The sequence below is a fragment of the Cladophialophora bantiana genome (genome assembly GCF_000835475.1).
Source record: "Cladophialophora bantiana CBS 173.52 unplaced genomic scaffold supercont1.23, whole genome shotgun sequence".
NCBI lineage: Eukaryota > Fungi > Ascomycota > Eurotiomycetes > Chaetothyriales > Herpotrichiellaceae > Cladophialophora > Cladophialophora bantiana.
In genome coordinates, this window is record NW_015971597.1 from 400,063 (window position 1) to 425,181 (window position 25,119).

General features: G+C 51.4%; 8 protein-coding genes across 8 annotated transcripts; 2 read left to right on the forward strand and 6 right to left on the reverse strand.

Annotated features, from left to right (window-relative positions):
• Nucleotides 1-88: 88 nt before the first annotated feature.
• Nucleotides 89-2,676, reverse strand: Z519_11728 (uncharacterized protein; the record flags this gene model as incomplete). Its single annotated transcript, XM_016769439.1, has 2 exons — nucleotides 89-2,207; nucleotides 2,264-2,676. The coding sequence occupies 2 exons, from the start codon at nucleotides 2,674-2,676 to the stop codon at nucleotides 89-91; spliced, it is 2,532 nt and encodes an 843-aa protein (XP_016614423.1).
• Nucleotides 2,677-3,981: 1,305 nt separating this feature from the next.
• Z519_11729 (uncharacterized protein) lies at nucleotides 3,982-5,968 on the reverse strand (the record flags this gene model as incomplete). Its single annotated transcript, XM_016769440.1, has 4 exons — nucleotides 3,982-4,323; nucleotides 4,470-5,546; nucleotides 5,645-5,766; nucleotides 5,827-5,968. 4 exons carry the CDS (start codon nucleotides 5,966-5,968, stop codon nucleotides 3,982-3,984), a joined length of 1,683 nt encoding a protein of 560 aa, XP_016614424.1.
• Nucleotides 5,969-6,792: 824 nt separating this feature from the next.
• Z519_11730 (uncharacterized protein) lies at nucleotides 6,793-10,036 on the forward strand (the record flags this gene model as incomplete). Its single annotated transcript, XM_016769441.1, has 4 exons — nucleotides 6,793-7,095; nucleotides 7,149-9,137; nucleotides 9,218-9,421; nucleotides 9,482-10,036. 4 exons carry the CDS (start codon nucleotides 6,793-6,795, stop codon nucleotides 10,034-10,036), a joined length of 3,051 nt encoding a protein of 1,016 aa, XP_016614425.1.
• A 229-nt stretch (nucleotides 10,037-10,265) lies between these two features.
• On the reverse strand, nucleotides 10,266-12,700 carry Z519_11731 (uncharacterized protein; the record flags this gene model as incomplete). Its single annotated transcript, XM_016769442.1, has 3 exons — nucleotides 10,266-12,080; nucleotides 12,136-12,301; nucleotides 12,363-12,700. The coding sequence occupies 3 exons, from the start codon at nucleotides 12,698-12,700 to the stop codon at nucleotides 10,266-10,268; spliced, it is 2,319 nt and encodes a 772-aa protein (XP_016614426.1).
• A 1,208-nt stretch (nucleotides 12,701-13,908) lies between these two features.
• On the reverse strand, nucleotides 13,909-15,745 carry Z519_11732 (uncharacterized protein; the record flags this gene model as incomplete). Its single annotated transcript, XM_016769443.1, has 3 exons — nucleotides 13,909-14,980; nucleotides 15,036-15,379; nucleotides 15,449-15,745. The coding sequence occupies 3 exons, from the start codon at nucleotides 15,743-15,745 to the stop codon at nucleotides 13,909-13,911; spliced, it is 1,713 nt and encodes a 570-aa protein (XP_016614427.1).
• Nucleotides 15,746-17,511: 1,766 nt separating this feature from the next.
• Nucleotides 17,512-19,242, forward strand: Z519_11733 (uncharacterized protein; the record flags this gene model as incomplete). The annotated part of the gene is made up of 2 exons (XM_016769444.1): nucleotides 17,512-18,436; nucleotides 18,488-19,242. The coding sequence occupies 2 exons, from the start codon at nucleotides 17,512-17,514 to the stop codon at nucleotides 19,240-19,242; spliced, it is 1,680 nt and encodes a 559-aa protein (XP_016614428.1).
• An 885-nt stretch (nucleotides 19,243-20,127) lies between these two features.
• Z519_11734 (uncharacterized protein) lies at nucleotides 20,128-22,097 on the reverse strand (the record flags this gene model as incomplete). Its single annotated transcript, XM_016769445.1, has 4 exons — nucleotides 20,128-20,937; nucleotides 20,994-21,248; nucleotides 21,305-21,810; nucleotides 21,869-22,097. The coding sequence occupies 4 exons, from the start codon at nucleotides 22,095-22,097 to the stop codon at nucleotides 20,128-20,130; spliced, it is 1,800 nt and encodes a 599-aa protein (XP_016614429.1).
• An 879-nt stretch (nucleotides 22,098-22,976) lies between these two features.
• On the reverse strand, nucleotides 22,977-24,942 carry Z519_11735 (uncharacterized protein; the record flags this gene model as incomplete). Its single annotated transcript, XM_016769446.1, has 6 exons — nucleotides 22,977-23,194; nucleotides 23,267-23,365; nucleotides 23,420-23,837; nucleotides 23,897-24,414; nucleotides 24,477-24,780; nucleotides 24,841-24,942. The coding sequence occupies 6 exons, from the start codon at nucleotides 24,940-24,942 to the stop codon at nucleotides 22,977-22,979; spliced, it is 1,659 nt and encodes a 552-aa protein (XP_016614430.1).
• Nucleotides 24,943-25,119: the final 177 nt, after the last annotated feature.

The window sequence follows — 25,119 nt, forward strand, 5'->3', positions numbered from 1 at the left end:
CCATTCACAAGTTACTCGATACCCAAGGATCAACCTGGATCGCTCTTGAAGATGGTATTGTTCGGCTGGCCCGCACCGGCTGGCTTTGTCACGCTCTGATGGCTGCTAGTAGCGCGTCTTCGATCAACCTGAAATTGGGTTTCAAGCGGACGCTGGGATCCAAGTTGCGGAGGATACATCTGGCATTCCTCCCGTGTGGCGGCACTCTCATCTCACTACACCGGTCGCAAATTGGACCCCCCGGTATGCGCCTTTTCCCATCTGCATTCATGCGCAAAAGCACCTCTATGGCCTTCAAGTTCATTTCGCGAGCTGCAAGGTGCAGAGGAGGCAACGATCCATCAGCTTCACCCGATGGGAGCTCCTTGTTAGCGCCATTGCGAATCAACAGAGGAATCATGCTGGGCCGGTCGCTGATGATGGATTGGTGTAAGGCTGTATTACCTCGATGGTCCTTTATGTCGATGGCTGACAGGTCTCTTGCTGAAATGCACAACTCCTTGAGAACTTCCATTTTGTTCGCTTTGACCGCTTCATGTAGGGACAGTTGGAAAGCATTGCCAGCTGATGGTCTCCAGGTGACGAGTTCGGGATCGCTCCTGAGGATTTCTTGGACCAATACCAGCCTGCCATCACGGGTTGCTTTGGACAAAGCGTGGAATCCATTGTGAAACGGTTTTTTTCTCTCATGGACCTTTAGAAATTCGCGCAGTAGGTTCAGAGCCGAGGCTTCTTTTGACTTGGGCATTTCCATAACATATTGCAATGGATATTTACCAGCGCCATCCTTCATCTCTATCTTGCGTCCGAAGGTGAGTAAAGTCCCCACCGACTCTAGGTCTTCGCTCATGACGGCCTGGTGGAGCGGTGTTTGTCCATTGTTGTCAGAGCAGTCGATTTTAGCCCCCAGCTCAAATAAAACTTTGATACTGGCAACGTCCTTCGCCACAACGGCGCTGTGAAGTGGGGTTCGCCCAGCAGTATCGTGGGTTTCTACCTTGGCGCCCACCTTGACCAGCCTCCTTAACATCTCCATGTCCTTAGCAAGGACGGCATTATGGAGTGGCGTGCGACCATGGTGATCCTTTGCCTCCGTCCTGGCTCCATTTTTCACCAACGGTTCGATCAGATCAAGCCTTTTCTCTCTCGCAGCCAAAGCCAGAGGAGTTTCATTCTTGTTCGGTGTGTTGATCAAAGCAGGACCTTTCTCAATGATGTATTTTACGACTTCGATGGATCCATTCCGAATTGCGCAATGTAGGGTTGTATCGTGAGACTTCGTGTTGACCGTTGCAACCTGTACGCCTTTTTCAACAAGATGCTTGATAATCTCCAGTCTACCCTTTCGAATAGCGACGTGAAGCAGGGGGTTCCCAGCTTCATCCACTACTTCGCGATTTGCTCCTTTTTCGAGCAGCAGCCTCACCGTACTTAGGTGGCCGTAATAGACCGCCATCATCAGCGGAGTAAATCCTTTGCGGTCAGTTGTGTCCGCCCTTCGTACTTCGATGTCGGCATTATGCGGCGCGTTTAGTAGAACCTTAACCAACGGGTCCTTTCCATATCTCGCTGCGCGTAGAAGTACAGTGTCACCGGAGCTGTCTCGGGCACGGATATCTGCACCCTTTTTGATGAGCAGTTCCATGATGGCCGCATTTCCTGTGCTTGCAGCATAGCACAATGGAAGGTAGATAGGTTTTTCGCAGTCGATGTTGGACGATAACTGATTGGGATCAGCCCCTAGCTCAAGGAGAAGTTCTACTATCTCGGTGGAGTCCTTATTGCCATCTTTATCAATGGCTTTCAGCAACCATGATGCTCGTTTGCCTCTAGGGGCCTCGTTTTCAAAAAGATGGAGCCTCTTGAACGTATGGCAAACACCGCTACGTCCTTCCTTTAAGCCTCTTCTGTACCCTGTGCAGTCATCGTGTGACTGAGTTGAGCTAGTCGGGGCATCAGCATGAGTGGATTGTACCGAAGCTTGTGTTGTTGCGGTATTAGCAGTAGCCTTTGTTCCATTGGTTTGCTCTTTTTTTGGTGCTTGAGCTTCTGGGTGCACATCGGCTGGGCGGTCTTTTTGCCCCTGATCTCTCGCTTTAGTGGGCTGCTCTTGCTTCTGACGATCGTCAACGATCCGTTTTAGCCTTGATGCCTGATTGTTGTTCTTGTTGATTTTTTCAAGGAAATCTGATGTTGATGGGCCGGTCCTGGCTCTTCTTGATGCTTAGTCCGACTTCAACGTAGGAGAGCTCGAACCACTCACGGACTGAGCATGCCTGAAAGTTCCAATAGAGCATTCTGGTAGACTTCCAAAAGTATCTGGGAATCATCCCAGGTGGCCACGATAGGAGACTTTCTAGCAGCGAGAAGGTTCAGATTGTAGATGATTGTTGCCATGACATTTGAACATCCACGAAGGGCCGCCTTGAAGCAACTCTCCTCGCGACTCGTTTCTCGAAATGGGTGGCGGAGGCGATCAGTTCGATTGAGGAGGAGGACTAGGATGCCCACTAGACTCTTCTCGATGCCGATCAATGGAGCCTCCAATCGATCTGCAGAATGGGAAAGTCCCTCATCAAGATTGTCGACACGGGTCAGGAGCTCGTGTGCCTTGACGCAATCTAGCAAGAGAGGATCAATCAGTCGAATTGCTATGTAGGCACTTGTCGGCGCCATAGTTCTGGATGAAAACTCGGCCCTATGCTAGAGAAGTCTTATCTATCGAGTAAACACTATTTTGCCTGGTTTACAGGCTGTAAGGCACGTACTTATTCATTTCACATGACTTCAGCCGCACATTGCGGGGACGATCATGCTGGGGAGATTTTTTGAAGCGCCGCAGATGGCACAAAGACACCCTGCCACTGGGTGACGTGGCAATGCATGCAGGTGAACCAGATTGGCTCCCTCCTGCTCCTTCCAAGCAAGATGCCGTAGACTATGCAGGCTTGCACTGATATGAATGGAGGAAGACATCTAGTACTCCATGTCCAGCCCCAGCCATGGCCACAATGCCGGATCCCCGGAGCTCATTGTATGGACCGCTGAGAGCCGCATTCGGTGAGCCTTGCCGTTGACTGTGGTGCAGTCGGAAAAGTCATACAATGATCTCCAGAGGCGAAGATAACGGTCGCAAGTCAGAGACTCCCGAGTGACATGCTTAGGAGACACATCTCACGCAGGCTAAGGAGAGTAGGATCTGTTGCGATAGTCCCCAGAGCAGAATACGGTCGTTGAAGGACTCAAATGTATTCTCAAAGCTCTGGACCTCCCTGAGAGAATAGAAGGAACAAAGAAGGGCTTCAACAGACAAGCAGAACATATGGGAATATGTGGAAAAAGAGACACGAGGGTTGATATTGACGCGTTGGAGCGGACGAAGTGGCGGCCGCTTCAGGGCTCCGCAGCTTTGCACGGCGACGACGTCATTCCTAGTCTTCGATCTTGAACTTCTACCTCATCTATTTGGCACTCAAGGAAGCTAACACTGAGCTCGTGTACCTCTACACTTGAACCACCTTCTCTCGCGTGCTGTCAAGGTCCGGTTGGCATCGATTTTACCCTCGCTAGAGGTCTCTCTTCGATCCAGCTCAGGGCCCGCCAATGGCGCTCAGGGTTGCACACCCACCGACAACCACGGCTCAAAACCACTTAAGTCATGGCTTGAGTCAAATGGCGGATGTGGTTCTCCATATTGATCAACAGCGCGAGTTTTCGAGACCCATCACGGCCGGGGAAGAGAAGTGGGCATATAAGGAGAAGAAATGTCCGCTCATAAACACCCTGGCGTTTGGTAAGTAGAGTTCTCACGTCGGGCGCGGGGAACGCAGTTCAATTGTGAGGAATCGTTCCGGATAAGAGAAGTAAATGGGGTGTTTAGTCTCCTCCTCATCTTCATTATCATCAACTTGTTGCATTCGTCAATGCGTTCATCTAATCCTACATCCCATCCCATCCCAACCCATCCAGCGCCTCACGAAATCAGATATCCTTCGGAAACCCCTCCACATCCTGCACGTCCTTGGGCAACACGCTTTGGGAGGGCACACTACTATCACTGCCAGTGGTCATCATCTCTTCCGTGGCGTCCCACGCGGCCTGGGCCTCGGCCATGACCTGTCTGCTGGTTTGTGGGTTGAGAACGAAGTCCTTGACGGCTGGGGCGGGCAGGAAGTGGTGCAGCGCGACGAAGACGACGGCCGCGATGGAGAAGCCTACTAGGAACGAAATGTAGTATGCGTGCGTCCAGCCTAGGGAGACGTGGATGCTGTTGTTGACGTTGGAGATGAAGCCTGGCATCGAGGGGAAGACGCCGCATGCCCACTTTCGCATAGTATAGGTTAGCTAGGTAAACAAAAGCCCAGAAGACAGGACGTTTGCATCAAGGCAGGTGGTGCGTGGGTGGGTGAAAACCCGAAAATCAATATCAACGAGAAGAAAAAGGAAGTGTGGTTATTTGTTATACGTACCGCGACTGGCGCCCGCCAATTAATGCCACATGTATACCAGTAGATACTGGTCTTGTCCCCTCGGTAGAGATCATCCACCTTGATCTTCTGACGGTGCACGATGTAATACGAGGAGATCATGAGCCCGATCATCGGACCCAGGAAGACCCCATAGCTCGACAAGACGGCCAGGAACGTCGAGGCTGTGGCGAGCAGTTGCCAGGGGTTGACGACCATGGACAAGACCGCGGTGATGTACGCTCCTCTGCGGATGTTGATATACCGGGGAAAAGTCGCGGCGAAGTCGAAGCCACCGGACAGGGCGTTCCCGGGCACGTTAATGCCCCATTGTGAGATGACGAGCGCGGCACCGCCGAAGAAGCCCGCCGCTCGAGACCTGGATCCCCCGGCGTGCATCATGGCAATTAGTAGATCGGGTAGACTCCATAAAGCGGCACCGTACCGCCTTTGCGTGGCCGCCGTGACGAGAATCCCCACAACAGAGCTGATGATCGAGTACGTCGCGGCGCTGGCGATCTGACCCCATATGGCATCCTTCGGTCGGCGAGCGAAACGCGCGTAATCATTCTGGTTCAGGATCCCCGCCGCAATCCCTCCAATGGCACTGATGATGCCGTACAGAACCGCCCAGCCGGTCGAAGTGTCCTGGGTCTGTGGGTGACCGGTGATCGTGTCGCCGAATCCGTCCATCGTGGCCAGCGCCCAAATCAAGAGCACAATCTCAAAAGTGAAGATCGAGGCGACGGCAACGTAGAAAAACACCTTCAATTTGTGCGGCCGGATCCAGATCAGAGGGAGGGATATAAGGCAGAAGATCCAGTACGTGAGGAATGATGCAGACGTCAGTCCGGTGGCGTGAAGGTTGTTTGGAATGCGTTGTTCGAGATTGGGCCATATGGCTTCAAGGCAGACGTAGACACACTGGCCGCCGATCCAGGCCTGCACGGCATACCACACCAGCGACAAGAGGATTCGATTGTAGATGACGAACGAGCTGCCGTACATGCCCCAAACGTATCGATTTGCGATGGGGAATCCAAGGTGATAGAAAGCGCCTGGCATGCTGTTCAATACTATCTGTATCGTCCCAATTCCCGGAATGGTCAGCACCGTTCAACCCATTTGATAATCCGAACTTATTCCATGGGTGAATGCGAAATGCCCGAACAACTTACAAAGACCGTCGACAGGACTGCCCCGAAAACTATGGCAATGATTGCCTGCCACCAGTTCAACCCAAGCGCAATCAGTGAGCTCCCCGTCATGTAAGTCGAGATATTTGTGTTGGTCAACACCCCTGTAAGCGAGTGTTGGCTGGGCCATTTCTAATGGAGAATGCGCAAGAAATGTAACATACAGAGGTTGTGAAAGGTCCAGAACGTCCATGTTCGTCTGCCCTTTTCGATAGGCTTGATATCATTGTTGATCCAGCGATTCGGAACCGTCCCGCCTTCATACGGCACCTCGAGTTTCCTCAGAATGCCTCTGAAGCCCGCCATGTCGACAATCGGAGCCACGGTGGAGACAGCAGAAGGTGGACGTCGTCTGCCATCAGTGGAGTGCAGGATGGAGTTATAAACTGGAGTTCCCCGTCGTCGACCATTCTCGAGAGGATTGATTAATCAGGCCCTGATAACGACAATGGACGGTCAATTAGTTACCTGGGGCTGGGACTTTTTGCACCACTAGCCTACAGTCGATCAGTGCTTAATCATCCACTTTTCTGCCACAAGGGTGTCATCAGGACCAATGAAGCACGAAGAAGAGAAAGTGGTCAGAGATGATTTGCTGGGTTTTTTGCTGGCCAAGAACCAAGGATGAGAGCACCAAAACCGGATCCATAGGATCAGTGGAAAGATGGCCTATGAAGACTCTTCCTAATGGGCATGCCTGTGAATAAGCCCACTGCCTCGGTGGCCCGGCCCTGTCGCTTACCCGTTCTTGATATTTCCTCCGCCCTTGGGGCCTATGCAAGGCCTGGTGCGCCTGTGGAAGACCTCTAGAAACAACGCTTTTGCGTCCGCAGATCTCCGTTCGGCATCTGGCGTTTTGGGGCTTTGGTGCATTTTACCAAAACCATCCCGATGTAGTGGAGATGTAGCGAGCATTCGAAAGGTGTCTGAATTTCCCCCAAAGTGTTCCACTGCTCCTTAGAGCAGGTCCTAGAGGAGCTTATAGGGTGACTATGCTGGCTGCCCGGTCGACATGGGAGGTAGATATCTCTCAATATCTTCAAGACGGCTGGTCTGCGACAGACCTATCTTTCCTTTAATCCATTAGGCAGCGGAAGATACCCAAGCGAGCCCTTGCAGATTACTCGAGCATGTACCGCATTGGTGTTGACGTCGGTGGAACCAACACCGACGCCGCCATCCTTGATATCAACGCGCTCGAGACCGACTCGCGTGGTGTGCTGGCCACCTGCAAGACTTCCACCACAGCCCACGTGACTCTTGGGATTCAAAGTGCAGTTCGAGAGGTTCTCACTCGTTCGAACATCGACAGAAGTAAAGTGTTGAATGTCGCCATCGGGACGACACACTTTGTAAATGCGGTTGTTGAGAACGATGCCCGGAGACTTAGTCGGGTTGCCGTGGTGAGGCTGTGCGGCCCCTACACTAGGAAGGTAGGTCGTTAAGTTTCCTACTGCCCTAAGGTCCACGGCTCACATCATCCTAGATACCTCCTTTTGCAGATTTCCCTTATGCATTAAGGAGCATCGTCGAGGGCCCTGCTTTCTACCTCGATGGAGGACTTGAGATTGATGGCCGGGAGATCTCGTCTCTCGACCCTATCCAGATCAAAGAGACGGCAGCGGCGATTGTGGAAGCAGGGATCCAGTACGTTGCTGTTGTCGGAGTATTCTCTGCACTAGATCAGACTGGTCTCCATGAAGAGAGATGTAGAGATCTTTTGCAACAGTTTGAACCAGGACTGTCTGTCGTTTGCTCTGGGCAGATTGGCGGAACTGGACTCTTAACCCGTGAGAATGCCACAATCCTGAACGCGGCGATTCTGGGGTTTGCTCGCAAGACGATCCGGGGCTTCAGACTTGCCATGTCCAAACTTGAACTGTCATGCCCACTGTACCTGACCCAGAACGATGGCACGCTCACTGATGCCGCCGTGGCGGCTGAACTGCCCATCAAGACATTTGCCAGTGGTCCAACAAACAGTTTGATGGGAGCCGCCTTTCTCCAGGGGCTGGATCATGGTGACCAAAGACTGGCCGACAAACAAGTCGTGGTGGTAGATGTCGGAGGGACGACGACTGACATCTGCTCTCTTTTGCCCTCGGGATTTCCTCGCCAGGCCCCCAACTTCGTTGAGATTGGCGGTGTACGCACTGCTTTCTCCATGCCAGAAGTGCTCTCCATCGGCCTCGGAGGAGGGAGCCGCGTGCGTAGATCTGAGGACGATGGGAGGGTCACTGTCGGTCCGGACTCGGTGGCGCATCGCCTCACAACCGATGCCATGGTGTTTGGAGGAAGTGTCATGACTGCGACAGATATCGTCGTGGCTTCGAAAGCAGCAAACATTGGTGACTACGACAAAGTCAAGAACATTCCCGAACATCTAATTGCAGGAGGAAAGGTCAACATCAAACGACAGCTGGAACGGGCCATCGACAAGATGAAAGTCTCTTCTGCCCCTGTATCTGTCCTTCTCGTCGGTGGAGGTTCAGTCATCCTCACAGAGGACCTCGATGGAGTAGAAGAGTGCCTTCGGCCACCTCATCACGACTCTGCGAATGCTGTAGGCGCGGCCATTGCGAAGGTGGCAGGGGAAGTCGACGTGATTGAGATATTGGCTGGCCGAGATGAGATCGCCGCGATCGAGGCAGTCAAGAAGGCGACAATCGAGGCTGCCATATCGAATGGAGCAGACGAAAGGGATGTCAAAATCGTCGAGATCAAGAAAATCCCGCTGCAATATGTCACCAACAAAGCCACGAGGATTGTGATGAAAGCAGTCGGGAGCCTTCGAGCCAAAGACGGAGCCGTTCATAATGGCATTTCTAATGGTACACTCGACCACGAGCGAGAAGCGGACATGAACATGGCGCAAGAGGAGATGAAGGCCGAGGCCACAAATGTGCAGAAGGGCAGTCTGGCGAAACCGACACTGGGCGTCGACATTGCGAACTACCGTCCCCGTGTCAACGACGGCGTCTGGTACATCTCTCCTATCGATGTGCAGCTGATCGCTTCGGGCGCAGGGATTCTCGGTACAGGAGGCGGTGGCTCGTCGTATCTCATGGCTCTGTACACACTGGATATTCTGCGCAAAGCCGGCCAGGGAACCATCCGCGTCATTCCTCTCGAGTCTCTCAAAGACGATGACACCTGCGTGTTCGGTGCTGGATACGGCGCGCCTTCTGTGAGTGATGAGCGCATCAGCGCTGGCACCGACGTGTTCGCAGCCATAGACGCCGTCAACACCATCACGGGCATCAAGGATTTCCAGGGCATCGTGGCAGATGAGATTGGAGGAGGCAACGGCCTTGTGACATTTCCCAGCAGTGCTCGCTATGATCGACCGGTGGTTGACTGCGACTTGATGGGACGTGCGTATCCGACACTTGAGCATGGAACTCCCTATATCTATGGACAGCCGGTACTGCCATTTGCTACAGCTGATTGCAAAGGCAACGCATCTGTGGTTCTGGTAAGGGTTTCTCTCTCTCGCCTCATTCCTCACACTTCTCGGCAGACGGCTGACTCGCGGCCTGTCTATATGTATTTTAGGCCGCCGAATCCAACAAGCGGGTAGAATCGCTGACACGCCAGACGTGCATTGAAATGGGCAATTCCACTGCTGCGGCTGGAAGGCCTCTATCTGGCAAGGTCATCAGAGACTACGCCGTACCCAACACTGTCTCTCAAGCATGGTATCTGGGGCGCGCCGTCCACCTAGCCAGGGAATCCAAAATAGATTTTATCGAGGCCATTGTGAGCTGTCCAATCCTCCTGATGACTTTGCGGAAGCTGCTGACCGAAATAAATGTATAGTCGAGCATCACTCCGGTGAAGGAGCTTTACGTTGGCAAAATCGTCGACGTAACTCGCGACATTTCTCGCGGTTATACAGTCGGTCGATGCATAATCGCCCCCTTATCAGCCGAGGAGCAAGACGGCAACCCGAGCCAATCATCCACTCGCGAGAACCGTGAAAGCCGCTACCTTACCATCCCTTTCCAGAACGAATACCTCTCTGCTGGTTTCATTTCGCAGTTTCCAACCCCATTGTCGTCCGCAGAGGAGGACGATGAGCTCGAAGAAGAGATCATATGCACAGTTCCCGACCTGATCTCGATCCTCGGTAGCGACGGCGAGGCTCTCGGCTCTCCCGAATTGCGCTACGGTCTGAAAGTCCGCGTGATAGGAATGCCCGCCTCTCCACTGTGGACCGGGAGCGCAGAAGGGCTGCGGGTTGGTGGACCCGAGTTCTTTGGCCTGAAGTGTAGATGGGAGGAAGTTAGGGAGAAAGGGAAGGTGAATGGGATGGGGGTGGGCGAGTACAAGAGGCCGAGAAGTGTTATCGACGAGTTCAACGTGAGCACATGAAGACTCAGCAGGCGGTGCATGTGTGAATGGGCCGTATATATTATAGTGACATGATGGCATAGATGATGTTGGATCCTGAGTGTCTGAGCAATTCAAAGAGAATATCTTCGCCGGCCGATGTCGCTTTTCCACCCGTCATCTTCTGTAAACATAATTGCCCATTCACATCGTTTCCTTGATATGTTGGTACAGTTCAAGCCAACCGCTCGGACTTGTATCTCCGTTCCTATCATCCATTTGCGGCTGCAAGCGCTTTCCTCTTTCTGGGATCCATGCTCATCGACTCCGATGCATCCGCAGTAACGTCTGGCGCAGCAGGGACATGACTCGTAACCCCGTTCATCTTCATCTCCTGTTTGACAGTCGTCTTGGTTTCCACTTCCTCCTTCACGGCCTGTTCCAGGAATCCGGGCCTCCATTTCGCTAGCACCTTATTGGTCGCTCCTCTAGCTTGATCATCTCCCTCCCTCCAGATGACTTCGATTGTATCCAGCACCATCTCCCTGGCTGGTGGTCTCATCAGCAAGAGATATTGCATTGCAAGAATACACATGCTAATCCTTTCTGGATCTCTCGCCAAGCTCTTTACCCGACTCAAGATTTCGCGATCAATGCTGGGTATTTCAGAAAGGAATCGAATCAAAAGGTTTTTATCTCGGGCGTCGAGGTAAGGTAGAAGGCGATCAATGAAACGATTCGCCCATCGGGTGTAGTTTGGTAGATGGCTGAGCTCGGGATGTGTCTTTGCGGTAATTTTGTCGGCGTACCATTCTTCCGTCAACCAGGAGATGGCCATGTTAAGGCGCGGTCGGAAGTCTTCAAGGACGTACATGAAAAGGGTCTGGCGGATGCGGTTTGCGACATTTGGTGTTTCTTCGGTGTTTTCTGATTTAATGAGCTGCCTGGTGGGATCCTCATCATCTTCATTCAGTGCCTTGGAGAGATCATCGAGTCCTGTTGGGGCTCTGGTGGCCAAGCGTATGAGGATTGTGGCCCAGGAGTCTCGGTCATTACCGCTGGCGGCGATTCGATTCAGACCTGATTGCTGTTTCGTATGAAAGTACCCTGCGGCCTCAAGAGAAGCAACGAGCTGAAAGACATGTCCAACGGTTTGATCCGATAACGTCGCGACTTCTGCCCCAGTCAACGGTGGGGGCTTCGGTAGCTCGAACGGGCCCAACTCGATAGCAGGTTGCGCAAGCTCTTCCAAGGCTCTCTCTGTAGTTGACTCAACCATTGCCTCTGGGCCAGGAGCAAACTCAGGTTCATACTCGTCCTCGTCATCGATCCCTGTGGGACCAAGCATGGGCACCTCGGGAATGGGAGTGGGTTGATTGACTTTCTGTAAGTGAGTGTATCTAGATCGGATGGCGTCAATAGCTCCATCCAGAGAATTTGAATCCACATGTTGCAAGAAAACCGCCGTTACGGTGCTGACAATGTCGGCAGGGAGAAGAGTAACGTCAAATTGCTGAAGACTGGGATCTTCAGTAAGCGTAAATAAGTGGGCGTAGGTATTCGGCGGTGGCGGCATTGGCGGAAACTTGCGAATTCCTGCTGTGAGTCTCTGTCTCTTTGCGTCATCCAACCCGTCCGTGGGTTCTGCCGGGCGTTTCTGGGCTGTGGGTTCTGCAAACAAGGCTGAACGGGACTGCTGAAGGCGCATGAGGTACGCCTGGATCTTCTGTTCCAAAGGATGGTTCGGAACAGCCCTCAGAGCCCATCGTAACAGAGCCCTCGTTGTTCTCTCCATCGACCTTACAATGACCATCAGTCGTGGGTTCATGGGAGAATTTGCTTGTTTCAGTGGGTTGAAGTTGAGAATAGCGGAGACAATCTTGGTAGAAATAGGAGGGCGTGTTCGAATAAGAACTGCCAGGCAGTTAAGGGTCGCATCGACAAGAATGGGATCCATTGTGTTTTCCTGGAACACACTCAACAGTCTGTCCAGCAGACCAGACGCCTCTGCCTCCAGATTGGGGAGGTTCAGTAGAGGGTGAGTTCGCGGAACCAAGGCGATGGATGTCTCATTTTGCTCGGGACGCTGGATCACATTAGCATGGAATCGACAGGGCAAAGGGCACAGCGGGCCGACTAACTCGAGGATCTGAGATCAAACCAGGGGTCTCTACTTGGACGACCTTTTGTACAAATTTGATGCAACAGATTCTGACTGCGATGGGAGCAGAGTCCATACGCTGGAGAATGTTCAATTTCGTCCAACTCATCTCCTGCCACAACGCAGCTTCTGTGGGGTGCGATATTCTAGACACTCTTGTTAGATATAGTCCCTTCTAATCTTGACACTATCTGTCCGACCACGTACACTCGTCTGAACACCAGAGGGTATAGACTAGCAGCTGCTTGAATCACGCTTTTGGTCACCGCGGGATCTTCTCCCGGTGCTTCCAACATGGCTCGTAGGGTGGGTAACACGTCTGAGGAGAGCTGTTCTTTTTGTGCATTTGGCAGAGAGGGGCTTGCGAATGCTTCTGCGAGAAAATCCGCGCCCCATCTTCGAACTTCGACATGCGCTGAGGGGCCAACGATGGGCAAGATCCCGGGTAGGACCTGGTTGTACACTTGAGGATCTCCTAGGGCGAGTTTACGCGCCGCTTCAAGTTGAGAGATCATCTCCGCGGCCGAAGAAGTTGTCCCAGCCATGTCGAGGGCACGGCGGCTGGAAATCAAAGGACGCAGCTATTGAGGAGATGAGATCACGAATCTACGAAAAGGTGAGGTTGAGAATCGGCGAGGGTTGGAGAGACACTATCGTGTAAGGCGGCATCGGGTTGAAGAGGAGGTTCCTATAAGACAGTAATTCGAAGCCAACAAGTGAAGGAGAAGAGTTGAACCAAAATGGACAAAGCCTGGGAAGTGGTGAATAAATGAACCTGGCCCGGAGGTTCGAGGTGATGATGGAAAGCGCAGTTAAGCGCAGTTTGCGGCTCCCAACTGCGGAGCGTGGAGCCTTCAGAGCCTTGTCTCCAATTGGCAGCCTCACCAGCCTTGGCAGGCCCCTGCAGGTCCTCACCTGAGGGAAAAACGTGACTTTGGATCTCATGCCCATGGTCTCTAACACAAACCTTGATTCAAACACTTCCTCATAACTCCGTCTAGCTATTGGCGACCACATACCGAATACCGAGTAGAGAACCATGCTTTACATATCATCTTTGCCTATATTTCGTCCCCGAACAGAAACTACTTGGAAATAACTCGGACCCGAGGAAGCGAAGATGCGCGATTGATGAGGACCAACCTTGGCAGTATTCCACGGCGGGGGAGTGCAATCTCACAGAGCTCGGCCGCCTAGGTTGCACTGTCAAGGTACAATCACCGCAACTTAGACTGCAGCAAGCGCGGGGATCAAGTGCCCAGCGTACTCCTGTCACAGCACTGTGGTACGGCTCTATCGAACACCGCGGCCAGGCAGACACTATCACATTCAATCGAGCCTCTGATTTTGTATCCCTAGCGTTTGTTTCTTTTCTCTTTATATTTATTTGGTTAATTATATCCGGAATTTCAAAATGCCAGATGAAAAGATTACAATTCCGTACTGAATTGACGCGTTGAGCTAGGGCATCCTTTTGACCCACATTCCAGTTTCGTTGTCCGGATTCGCTGGAATGAGAGCTGGGAGAAAGGGGGAGGGGATCGAGACACTGGTGAATGACAAAATATTATCTTGCGGTCTGCCCTGGAGCAGGAATTTACCATAGCTTGGACTTCTCTTGTTTCCACGACGCGCCCAGAAAGCGTTCAAAAGTATGCTGAGGATGGATTTCTACTGATGAGAGGATATGGGTATTGTACAATGAGCCGCTAACTAAAATTTTGACGTCGAAGGTGCGTGAATCATAGAATGATCACTCTGTCTTAACTTCTTCCTTGATTTCCGCTGTGCTTTCTTTGTCCTTCTTGGCTTTCTCCTTTTTCAAAGTCTTCCACTCCATCCCTAGACCTCCGAGGATAGCAGCGCAAGAATACCCAAGGGCAACATAGAAGACAATCACCAAGGCGTGGTTGTAGACGCGTAAGACCTCCGGTAGTTGCTGAGGACTGAAAGCCTGCCTCAGCTGCGTGGCTCCAGTATTGGCGATATCATGGGGACTGATGTTGCTGAAGCCCTTCAGTCCTGATATGAGCTTGTTGTCCAGGACATTTTGGGCAATGGCGACGGAGATAGTGCCACCTATTCCCTGGCAGAAGAACACCAATGAAACCCCCGTTGGGGCATCTTTCTTGTCCAGAACAGCCTGAGCAGCGATGTTGGTTTGTTGTAGGCCCAGACCGACTCCGAAGCCGTACAGTACCTGAGCGCCGATCCACATAGGGTGCGCCGTGTGCGTGGTGAATAGTGTAAGGAGACCGGAACCAATGGGTGTCAGTACGCCACCTGCCAGGATTGACGGATTGTAGTAACCAAGTCTAGAGACAAAGGCCCCTGAAATGATGGACGCAACGACGAGGGCGAGAATGAAGGGCAACGTCGAGTATCCGGACCTGATGGCTGAATCACCTTTAATTGCCTGGAACCATATCGACAAGTAATAGACAGCAATCATAAACGACGACCCGAGACAGAAGGCGTAGAAACCTCCGGTCGCAATTGTCCGCTGTTTGGCGATTCGGGGCGGTATTGTGCCAGACTCCTTCCGCCAGAATTGAATGATGATGAAAATAATAAGGAGGACGCCAAAGAGGACGAGGAGCGCGATGATACGCCCATTGGACCAATCGTATTTTTGACCGCCCCATTGCAAGGCCAGAAGCAGGCAAACAATGCACGGAATGAAAACAAGCGTGCCAGGGATGTCAATTCGGTCAAGCTTCTCTTTGAATGGCAGATCACCAAGTGCCGGGGGAGTGTTTTCGATAACTAAGAAAAGGAATGCCAGCACTACCGCACCGATCGGCAGATTGATGTAAAAACACCACCTTTAGCTCGTATTAGACTTTAAAGATCATGGCTATCATCGGAACGAAAACTTACCGCCAAGAGATCTTGGTCGTGAATACACCACCAAGGAGGGGACCTGCCACCGAGGCCACACCAAAGACAGCGCCCAGAAGACCCATATAGAGAGGTCTCTTTTCAAGAGGGGATGCATACATCATCAGAATCATCGCACCGTTAAAAAGTCCTGCGGCACCGAGACCAGCAACTGCCCGTCCCCATATAAAAGCGACAGAGCTCGGGGCGGCGCCACATATTGCTGAGCCGATTTCAAACACAAAAACCTCCGTGAGGAAGATCCATTTGGGCGAGTAGAAGGTGTACAGCCGACCAAAGAGGAGTTGGAGAGCCGTGGCTGGGAACAAAAACCCGGCATTGTACTATTTGCGATGTTAGCTGCTGTTCTTGGTTCTCCATGCTCATACCTGCGAAGAAAATCATCGACCTACCCAACCAACATCCCCAAAGCTTTGAAATTTGTCTGTAATTTTGGGCAGCGCGGTGGCAATGATTGTTCTGTCGAGGGCGACCAAGAAGACAGACAAGTAGATGCTCAGCAAGATCAAACCCAGCTTGATGCCAGTTGGATAGTTTTCGATGCGGCTTGTCGTTTGTTCGAGGGGGTTCTTATCTGTGTCCTTCGTCTTCTGCTCCCCCAAAGGCGAAGAAGTGCTGCTTGCGTCGTTCGCTATGGGCGCTTTTTGCTCTGCTCCCGTGTCGGTCGTGTCAGTCGACGACGTAGTCATTTTTTCTCCCTTCTCCCCTTTTGTTTTCTTTCTAGGTCTCGTAGGTAATTGAACAATGTGAGCAATCGACATGGATATGAGATAAAATGAGGCTTTCGTGGTTGTGGAATGCGACAAGAATGTTGAGTCAAGTTGCTAATGCAAACTTTATGCACATTCCATGGTGTTAAGAGGGCATGGCGTCATATCTCCGAAACGGGATCGCACAAGGTTCGTATTCCCATCTAGAATCCGAGACATCCAATCACTGTGCAGATGCTGCGCTAAGCTATGCTAAGCTTGGCAACGCGGCTCGGAGCGTCTCCACTCGGAGGCAAAGCTTTCCGTCCCACAAAATGCTAAATTCGTCCAATTGAAGTGCTGCAGAAATGTTGCAGCCTTGCAAAAGGGGGATTCATCTCTTTAGCGCGTGTCAAAAGTGCACGTACTGCTCCGTATATCTGTGTCTGCGCCAGGCCTACCCGATATCGTAAATCTGGTTCGTCTTCGTTTCTCCTTGTCAGTCTATACGATTGGTCCGCCGAAGCCAAGCGGGAAGGTTACTTGCAGCACGGTGACAGCGATATGAATACCGAATACTGGGTACAAGGAGGCAGATACGTTGCACCTTGTCCTAGGACAACGTCATTCCCTGACTTCAAATACTCGATCATTCTGGAAAAGTGTCGTCGCTGCGTACTCAATACGGAGTACAGCATTGGCCATGAGGAACAGTGACTCCTGCATCAAGCCTGAAAAACCATCTACGGTGCCAACAAACTCATTTCAAGATCTTTTCCAATTTCATCTGTGGGGCGGGTAGATTGCATTCGCCTTTTAACCAGTCTCGAGAAATGGCATTCCCCATAGTCCTATCTATCCCCTCAGACTACTGGGTACATTCACCTAGCCATATGCGGAAGTGTCTGCTTTCTGGAAGGCGATCGTTATGATTGAGACCTGAGTGTTCTTTTTTGCCACTTTTACTCTGATATTGACTCAGGAACCGGTGGTCTGCTTGTATTCCTAGACCTGGGGCACGGTTGAAAATTCACGACACAAAGTTAAAGTCGGTTTCCTCATTATTCAGACTGAAAATGCAAGTGTTCGGCTCTGCGGGGGAGGTGGCGTTTGATAATTATCTCCCGCCCAGATATTAACGCGCCAGATGCATCACGCAGAGGGGGATTGTGCTACAATATCTCCATGGATATGAAGCTGGCGACAAGCATCACCACAGAGTTCTTTTCTTCAGCTTGGTAAGTGAAGATTGTTCTGCTGCAATTCAAATTCACGTTTGACTTAAAGTGAATTCTGGAGTTTCTCGCCTTCGGTGACCCCCTCATTCGGCCAAAGGCTAATTAACACGCTTCGTAGGTTAGTGGCCCGCACTTTTTGGTTGACAGGCAGTCCGGATCTCGGAGTCTTGGAAACCTAACATTTATGGCAGCTGTCGGAGTATAGTGATTTCTATGATCAAGGCGGAGTCAAGTCGCGAGAGGCTTCAAGATTCCTCAAAGTCAAATGTGGCGTGAGTTCTCGCAACGACAGCCTCGGTGGTTATAGATCCGAGAGTCAGCCTGCTGGCCACGGCCAGCTCCACAAATTTGCATCGGAACAGGCATTTCTTACACTGATGTCTTGATTTTCAGATGGATGCTCTTTAAATGAATATCTTCCTGTCCCAGATATTTCTTCCCAAAAGAAGTCTCCTTGGTGTCTGTGTCTCAAGGTCGATGGGAGCGATCTCCATCTTTGTGTGACGGGAACTGGAGATTTTGGCGGAAATGGCGCACATTTTTGACATAGCCGCAGCGATCAAAGACACTTCGGGCCTTTACAAAGACGGGGCCAAGATCGATTTGAACCGTGTCAAATTCCCGTCGACGGACGTCTTTCATGGCATCAACAAGGCCTCTCGCATTGAGGGGGACGTCTTCGACCTCGAAGTCACGGGAAACATTCCGCCCGAGATCGACGGCACTTTCTTTCGCGTACAGCCAGATCACCGCTACCCTCCGATCTACGAAGACGACATCCACTTCAACGGTGATGGGAATGTGACGGCTATCCGCATCTCGCGTGGGCACGCGGATTTCAAGCAGCGCTTTGTCCACACGGAGCGGTACCGGTACGAAACGGCGGCAAGGAAGGCACTTTTTGGCAAATACCGCAACCCATACACTGATAATGAAGTGGTTAAAGGCGTCATCCGCACCGCGGCAAATACGAATGTATTCTTCTGGCGCGGAATGCTGCTAGCGACTAAGGAAGACGGACCAGCCTATGCAATGGACCCCGAAACGTTGGATACGATCGGCAGATATGATTTCGAGGGTCAAGTTCTATCGCCCACGTTCACGGCTCACCCGAAATTCGACCCCGTCACAGGCGAAATGGTATGCTATGGCTACGAGGCGGGTGGGAATGGTAACGATGGCTCCTGCGACATAGTCGTCTACACTATCAGCCCCGAAGGAGTCAAGACGGAGGAAGCTTGGTACAAGGCGCCATTTTGTGGCATCATTCACGACTGCGGCATCTCAGAGAACTATCTTGTCCTCCCTATGACACCGTTGAAATGCGACCCTGAAAGATTGAAGAATGGAGAGAACCACTGGGCATGGGACCCCGAAGAAGATCAGATGTATGGCATAGTGCCTCGGCGTGGCGGTAAGCCCCAGGATATCATTTGGCTGCGTTCCCGGAATGGTATGTACCGGAGACTCCTACGATCTCCTGCGGCTGACTCATATACAATAGCATTCCAAGGCCACACTGCCGGATGCTACGAGAACGAGGACGGCCATATTGTCTTCGACCTGACCATCGCCGACGGAAACGTCTTCTTTTTCTTCCCGCCAGTTGACAAGCCAGTGACAATTCCAAGGCTTGTCAACAAGACAACGCGCTGGATCTTCGACCCAAAGGCCAAAACTGGCTCGTACGTGGAACCCTTTCAAGAGCTCGATACTCTTCCCGGCGAGTTCTCCCGCATCGACGACCGCCTGGTCTCCAAAAAATATAACCACTTTTGGCAGTGCATCATCGATCCTAGCCGGCCATACGACGCGGAGCTGTGCGGCGTGCCGGTCGGCGGCCTGTTCAACTGTCTCGGACATTTCACGTGGGACGACAAGACCTTCAGCGACGTCTTCTACGCAGGTCCCACATGCACATTCCAAGAACCGACGTACATCCCGAAGCGAGGAGGTGAGGAAGGAGAGGGGTGGATAATTGCGCTCCTGAACCATCTGGACGTCCTCCGGAACGACATTGTGATCTTCGATGCGAAGAATTTGGCCGCAGGGCCGGTAGCCATCATCCACCTACCGTTTGCCCTGAAACTCGGTCTGCACGGGAATTGGGTCGATCACAGCGAGATCCAGGCCTGGCAGGCGCGCAGGAGTGAAAATGGTGACCTTGGCCCGGTGAAAGCGGCAGATCGGCCTCTCCCGTGGCAGCTGAAGGATGCTGAAGCGACAAATGGGCACACGAACGGTGTCAATGGGCATTGAATATTTTCCGGTGTAAACACGGAGTAAATACATAGCCCCATTTTCACATTAGGGGTTTGGATAGGGACCTTCGAAATGCGGAGTACTGTCACGAGAAAGTATTCTTTTTACAGGCGATCCAGAACTCTTAGCATTGGTGGGGCCGAGTCCAGCAATCTGCCGACATATTACATATTACTAACTACTCCATGCGGACATTGTAGATACAAGTACTGTATCGAGTATGAGCAGCAGTCCTTCATGCAGCCAGCCTCACTCGTTCTCCTAATTTTGGCTAGTTACATACCAAGGCAGTGCTTGGAAATATAAGTAGCGGCGGTTGCGGTTCAGCCTGACCGCCCCGTCGGAATCATGATCACCGATGAACCCCTCTTGAAGTAAACCCCGAGTTGCCCCAGTTCGCCTGCCGTCCAAACAATCCCTTGGCTCACTCAATTCCTGGGTTCGGCAGAACTAGTCAGACCTAACGCTCAGAACCTCTAGGGTCCCGTCTGTTCTTAATTGTCGTCTAGTACCTACACGCATGGAATCGAGAGTGGGGGAGATGGGTACTTGGACCCGTTTACGGTCAGGTCATATCAGACTCAATCGATAAACTTACTAACCAGGGCCAACTGAATGTTGTCTGTCACTGATATTCCCCCGCTGCATCGCAGGCATTTACCTCTGGTTCTCTCGTTTTTGGATATAATACAGACTTCATAACGGGAAAGCATTCCAATTACTCGGAGGGAATGTGCCCAGATCTAAGCTCAGTGTATCCATAAGATCCGGTTGTGTCGGGTCGATGTTGCTAGGATAGTTCGCGACATGTTAGAGCCGGAAAAAAGAGAGGAGATTTTCGTCCACAGGAAACATCATAAATCGCAATTCGAAAAGGGCGACTTACAGCTCAAAATCTTCAAATGAATTCATAGCCGCATCAAAGGCAACTGCATCGCCGAATAGGCCGGATCCATTGATACCGTAGTCTTGCAAGGGGTGGGCTCTTGCTGCAGCAATATTCAGGCCTTGTGTCTCGTTTGCTTTGGGATTTGATTCGCGGCTCTCATCTTCGTCAGTGTTCACCGTGACAGTGTCTCTAAGCAAGGTTTCGAGATCCGGAAGTATTCTTTTGCACCAGCCCACGGCTTCCATGGCACGCATCGCCCTGAGACAGAACTCCAGATTCGCTCTGTAAGTCCCTCTTCCGACCTTTCCTTCGGCCAGGAGAAAAACTTGGACGAGCTCCTGTATGCACCCACTGTCAAACAACATCAGGCTTGAGAGGTTTCGGTCCTCGTGCCTGGCCTTCAATATGACGATTGCATTCTCTGCAGCCTCGATGCATAGGTTGCTGAAATCGTCATATCGCTTCTTCTTGACCAAGTTTCGGAGCTCCGCTGACCTAGTTACCGAGTGTAAGAGGAACGGCCGGGTTACATGAACGAGGGTGATCCAGTATCGTAGGTGGAGGACAGACACCGCTCTTAGGTGCGATGGCGCTAACGACGATCCCCAGCGGAGATGGGATGGAACCGAAGCATGCCAATCATACAGAGATGCAATGCAGCTGGTGACTTGCTGGAAGCGGACTCTGCGTGTCGTCTGGGCAGGGGTTACATATAGTGACTGGCTTATTTTCTTTTTCAGTTTGATTAGCGATACGCAGATGGCCTGGTAGCCCAGTGGAGTGTTACGCCCGGGATCAAGAATCTAACATCTTAGTGTAAATTCTGCGGGTTGAAGTTCTGGTACCCTTTTTGACTTACTTGTTCAGAGGCAAATGGCGTCTGGATGCAAATCGCTTCGTCCACTATCGCGAATGGATGGCCAAGCTGGTTCGAGACCTCTTGGTCGAGTTGGTAGAGTGTCCACCACAGCCGCCGGGCCCGTTCTTTCTCCACAGAGTCCAATGATTTATGGGCCGTATTTCGATGGAGGCCAAGTGAGTATGCGATCCTGACGGTCAAACCAATAGTACAATAAGCCATCACACTGTGAAATGAGGCGTTGAGGGCGAGACTCTATCAATACTGTCAGACTCCCTAACAAGGATGGAAAGGAGTTGGATCTCGAATACCATAAGAACCAGTGCTTTCACACTTCCAAGATCAGCTTCGTCAGCAGCTCGGACTCCATACTCCCTTGCCAAGCGAAGGTAATCGTCAGATGATTTCTCATTCCTTTGATCTTCTTGACCTGTCGGCTGCATCGAGCAAATCGCGAAGATAGAGTACAGCGAACAAAGCCATGAAGCGCTCGCTTCGGAGCCTCCAGTCTCCAGTGTTTGGTCAAGGAGCATGTAGAACTGTTCAGGCGAGTACACCCAGTAAATGGCATGCACCTGCTCAAAGAACTTTGTGATGTATCGCAAACAGGTCTCCCGATTCGGGAGATACACGACTTCCAAGTCCTCCACGGCTCGAAAACTCCCAACTGTCTCTGGAGAGGGCGGCATGACAGTGGTAATAAAAGGATGCAGTACACTTGCATCATGTTTTGACCTTGTAGGTTCTGCACGATTAGGCTGTCGAGCTATATGGGCGGCATGATCGAATCTGAGCGAAGAGTCGGCATCTACGTATCCTGCAGGGAAGAATTTAGAACGGTCCTACAAATTTCTGCCCACTATCTTGTGACTTACTGTACTTTCCTCGAGGATCAAGGTACATGCAGCCCTTTTCCTCTTGGAGTATTACATTTTCTTCTGTTTCCACTAATTCATTGTTGGACAGCGCGGAGTTGGATTTGGTGGTGAAGACTGTATTGCTGGTCGCCTCGGGCTCGGATCTCTGTTCCACCTCGGCCAGCATTGATTTGACGTTTTCAAGACTGAGATCTCCTGTGGGCACAAAATGGCGCAAAAGACGCATGCAAGACTCGTACTCCTCCTCGGATACCCTGTAGTACGGTCTTTTGCGAGGGCGTACGCTAGCCGAACACGGAATATTCACGGAGGCACAGTACCTACACGGCCCTAGTCCTGCGAGAGAGAAACATTGTCAGAAAGTCGGTTGCGAGTTAGAATTTCTTCTGCGGATTTTGTCGAACCTTGTGGAATACACTGGGCCAAATATCAGTGAGAAGGCGCCCCTTTACAGACTGTAGAAGCAGGTAAGTACTGACCTTTGTCTTCCTGTTCTTGCATGCATCACAGCTCTGTCTTGTCCTCTTCTTTGGCCTGGTCGTCTCATCTTGCTGCGGGCTTTGTCCGTGCTCAGCGTGCACAGAAGATGGTGATACAAGATTTGTCATGACACTGGGAATGAGGAGATGCAACTTTCGTCAAAAATTTGGATCATTAACCATATAAGCAGCAAGGTCGCGGCACCAGTTCTTTCGAAGGATGTGGCAGTAGACGACTGCAAGAGCTGCTGGCCGAGAAGATGGAGGCCAGTGGCAAGCCGTTGTTCTTGTAGTTGCGGGCGGGAGGTGAGTTCTTGTATCCCCCACGGGCGACTAATGCACCCCGGACCGAGCTCCCACCTCGGTCTGGACCACGAAGATTAAAACTAATAATTTCCAAGAGAACCAAGAGCGCCAAGCGAAGGAAGAAAGATCTACTTGTAGTTCAGAGTTGTGAGAGGCGAGGACGGAAATTTCTTCCGCAGCTCTCTCTCCAGTTTATACCGCATAATTTATGACATAAGCTAAATAGTTTCCTTGTGTATCGCTCGGGGTGATTGATGTCTTGAATAAATGCCCTTGCCCTTGTCGACTTCGATCTCTGGCCTTCCAAGGAGATTCTCCGCCTAGATAGGGTCTGTGCGGTCCTTGGCCCAATCTTTCTGATCGAAGACCATCATCAATGGCTGAAGGCCGATGGTGAAGTGATCTTTGGATTCGTTTAACAAACGATACCCGTCTTCCCCAGGAGCAAGCTCGATAACGTCGAAACTGTTGAGAATGTGGACGATCATGTTGCGAATTTCCATCATAGCAAGGTGCTTACCAATGCAACCATATGGCCCTGTCAATGCGATTCTCAGCGATTTCTGGTCATTCACCGGATGTATGGAGTTGGATTCAGGCCAGAGCTTACCTAGGCCAAAAGGCGCAAAGACGTTGTGTTTAATCAACTCTGGCTGAGAGTACCAGCGCTCGGGGATGAACTCATTTGCTCGAGGATAGCATTCTTCAGCTAACGCAAGAATATTCAGCGCGGGCTTGACCCCCCCCAGAGCAAGGGACTTACAGCGTGACATTGTCCATAATGGAAGGACAACAGTGGTGTTCCCTGGAATATATGTGCCATTGATGGTGATGCCTTCTGGCGGTGTCAAGCGAGGAAAACCTGACGGGATTGGTGGATGCAGTCTCAGAGCCTCATGAATGACACCGTTGAGATGCTTTGCTGCAGTGACGTCCTTGGGATCAAGCTCAGATCTTCCTTGCAGCAGTGGTTTGAGTTCAGCCCGAAGCTTGGTGATTTGGGAAGGATCGGTGGCCAGGTGGTAGAAGATATACGTCAAGGTGGCCGCCGTTGTATCTGAACCGCCAACGATCACGAGACGCGTATCTCCTCTGTACCACTGGAAGTCTACATCTTTCTTCTCGCTTTGCTCGTACGCTTCGACAAGGTAGGAAAGCACATCAGGTTTGACATCGGATCTCTACAGCGCATTGTCAATATTCGATCCCGGAGTTTCGCGACGCAACATAAGGCACTCACCTGCGCCCGCCTCTTAGCTTGATCCGTTACAAACTCCAAGAACCTCTTGGGTCCATGTGCGATCAGCGGAAGGCGATGGAGCAGAATCGTTGCCCAGGGGATCGGTTGTAATTGGGCAATATCAGACATGCCGTCCTCTAACAGGTCTGGGATCCAACGATTGGTTTCCTCGGTGAGCATTCGGAAGCTCTCGCTCAGGCCGACCTCTCCCATGACATCAAACGCAAAATATTTGAACCAGCGGGTCGCATCGAAAGGTTGGCCCTTCATCTCAGCGATGGCACGGCAGAACAGCTCTGAATGTACCGAGACTCGCGACTCATATTCGACGAGAGCCTTGGGAGAGAAGGCTTTTGAAAAGACTTTGCGCCGACGCTCGTGGACCTTCTTGTCCCGGGCTGTGTGTAAGTTAACCAGTGGGAGCGAGGCGTCATACCAAGCAGTCTTCGAACACTTCGAGTCAGATCCGAGGACTATCTGAACCGCTTCGGGAATATTGACAGAAAGATTTGCTGGGCCTATCGCGTCGTGCGTCTCTCTTAGAAAAGTTCGAACCTTTACCTGCTTGTGCTTGACTCACCGGTACGAACCACAGGTCCATATTTCTTGTGCATCTCAGTGATGATGCGATAATTGTCCGAGTTCTTCAGGAGCGATGCATGATACAGATTCGACACTCGCGCTTGGAATGGCCCACTAAATTTCCTCAGACGGTGGAAGAATGCTCTATACGTGAATAAGCTGCCCAATAACCCGGCAAAATAGGACCCTATGATAATGCCGGTGGCGATGAGGCTTGTTAGCAGATCATATCCCGTTGTTCTGTACACGAATCCAGTGAGAACAATTGCCGAGAGGGTGTAAAATTGGACGATTCTCGGGGCCTTTGAGAGGGTACAAGCCTTGGTTAGCAAATGAACCATTAGCAATAGGCAAAGACGTACATGGACATGATGTTCTCCTCGAATGAAGTACAGAAGATGAGTCAGGATACCTGCGATTGCGGATGACCCGCTAAGATGAGAATACGAAGGTAAGGTATCCATATGGAAGGTGAAGATTGTGATGGCCGCTTGATTTAGTCACTGGATGTGTCTGCCAGCCACATGATATGATTTCTGGTCAGGAGAGCCATATATCACATTCCTTGTCACGGTCATCTCAGAAGTGAGTTTGTAAATGGTTCATTTCACAGTTCCATGCTTGATATCCTGGCTAAAGAC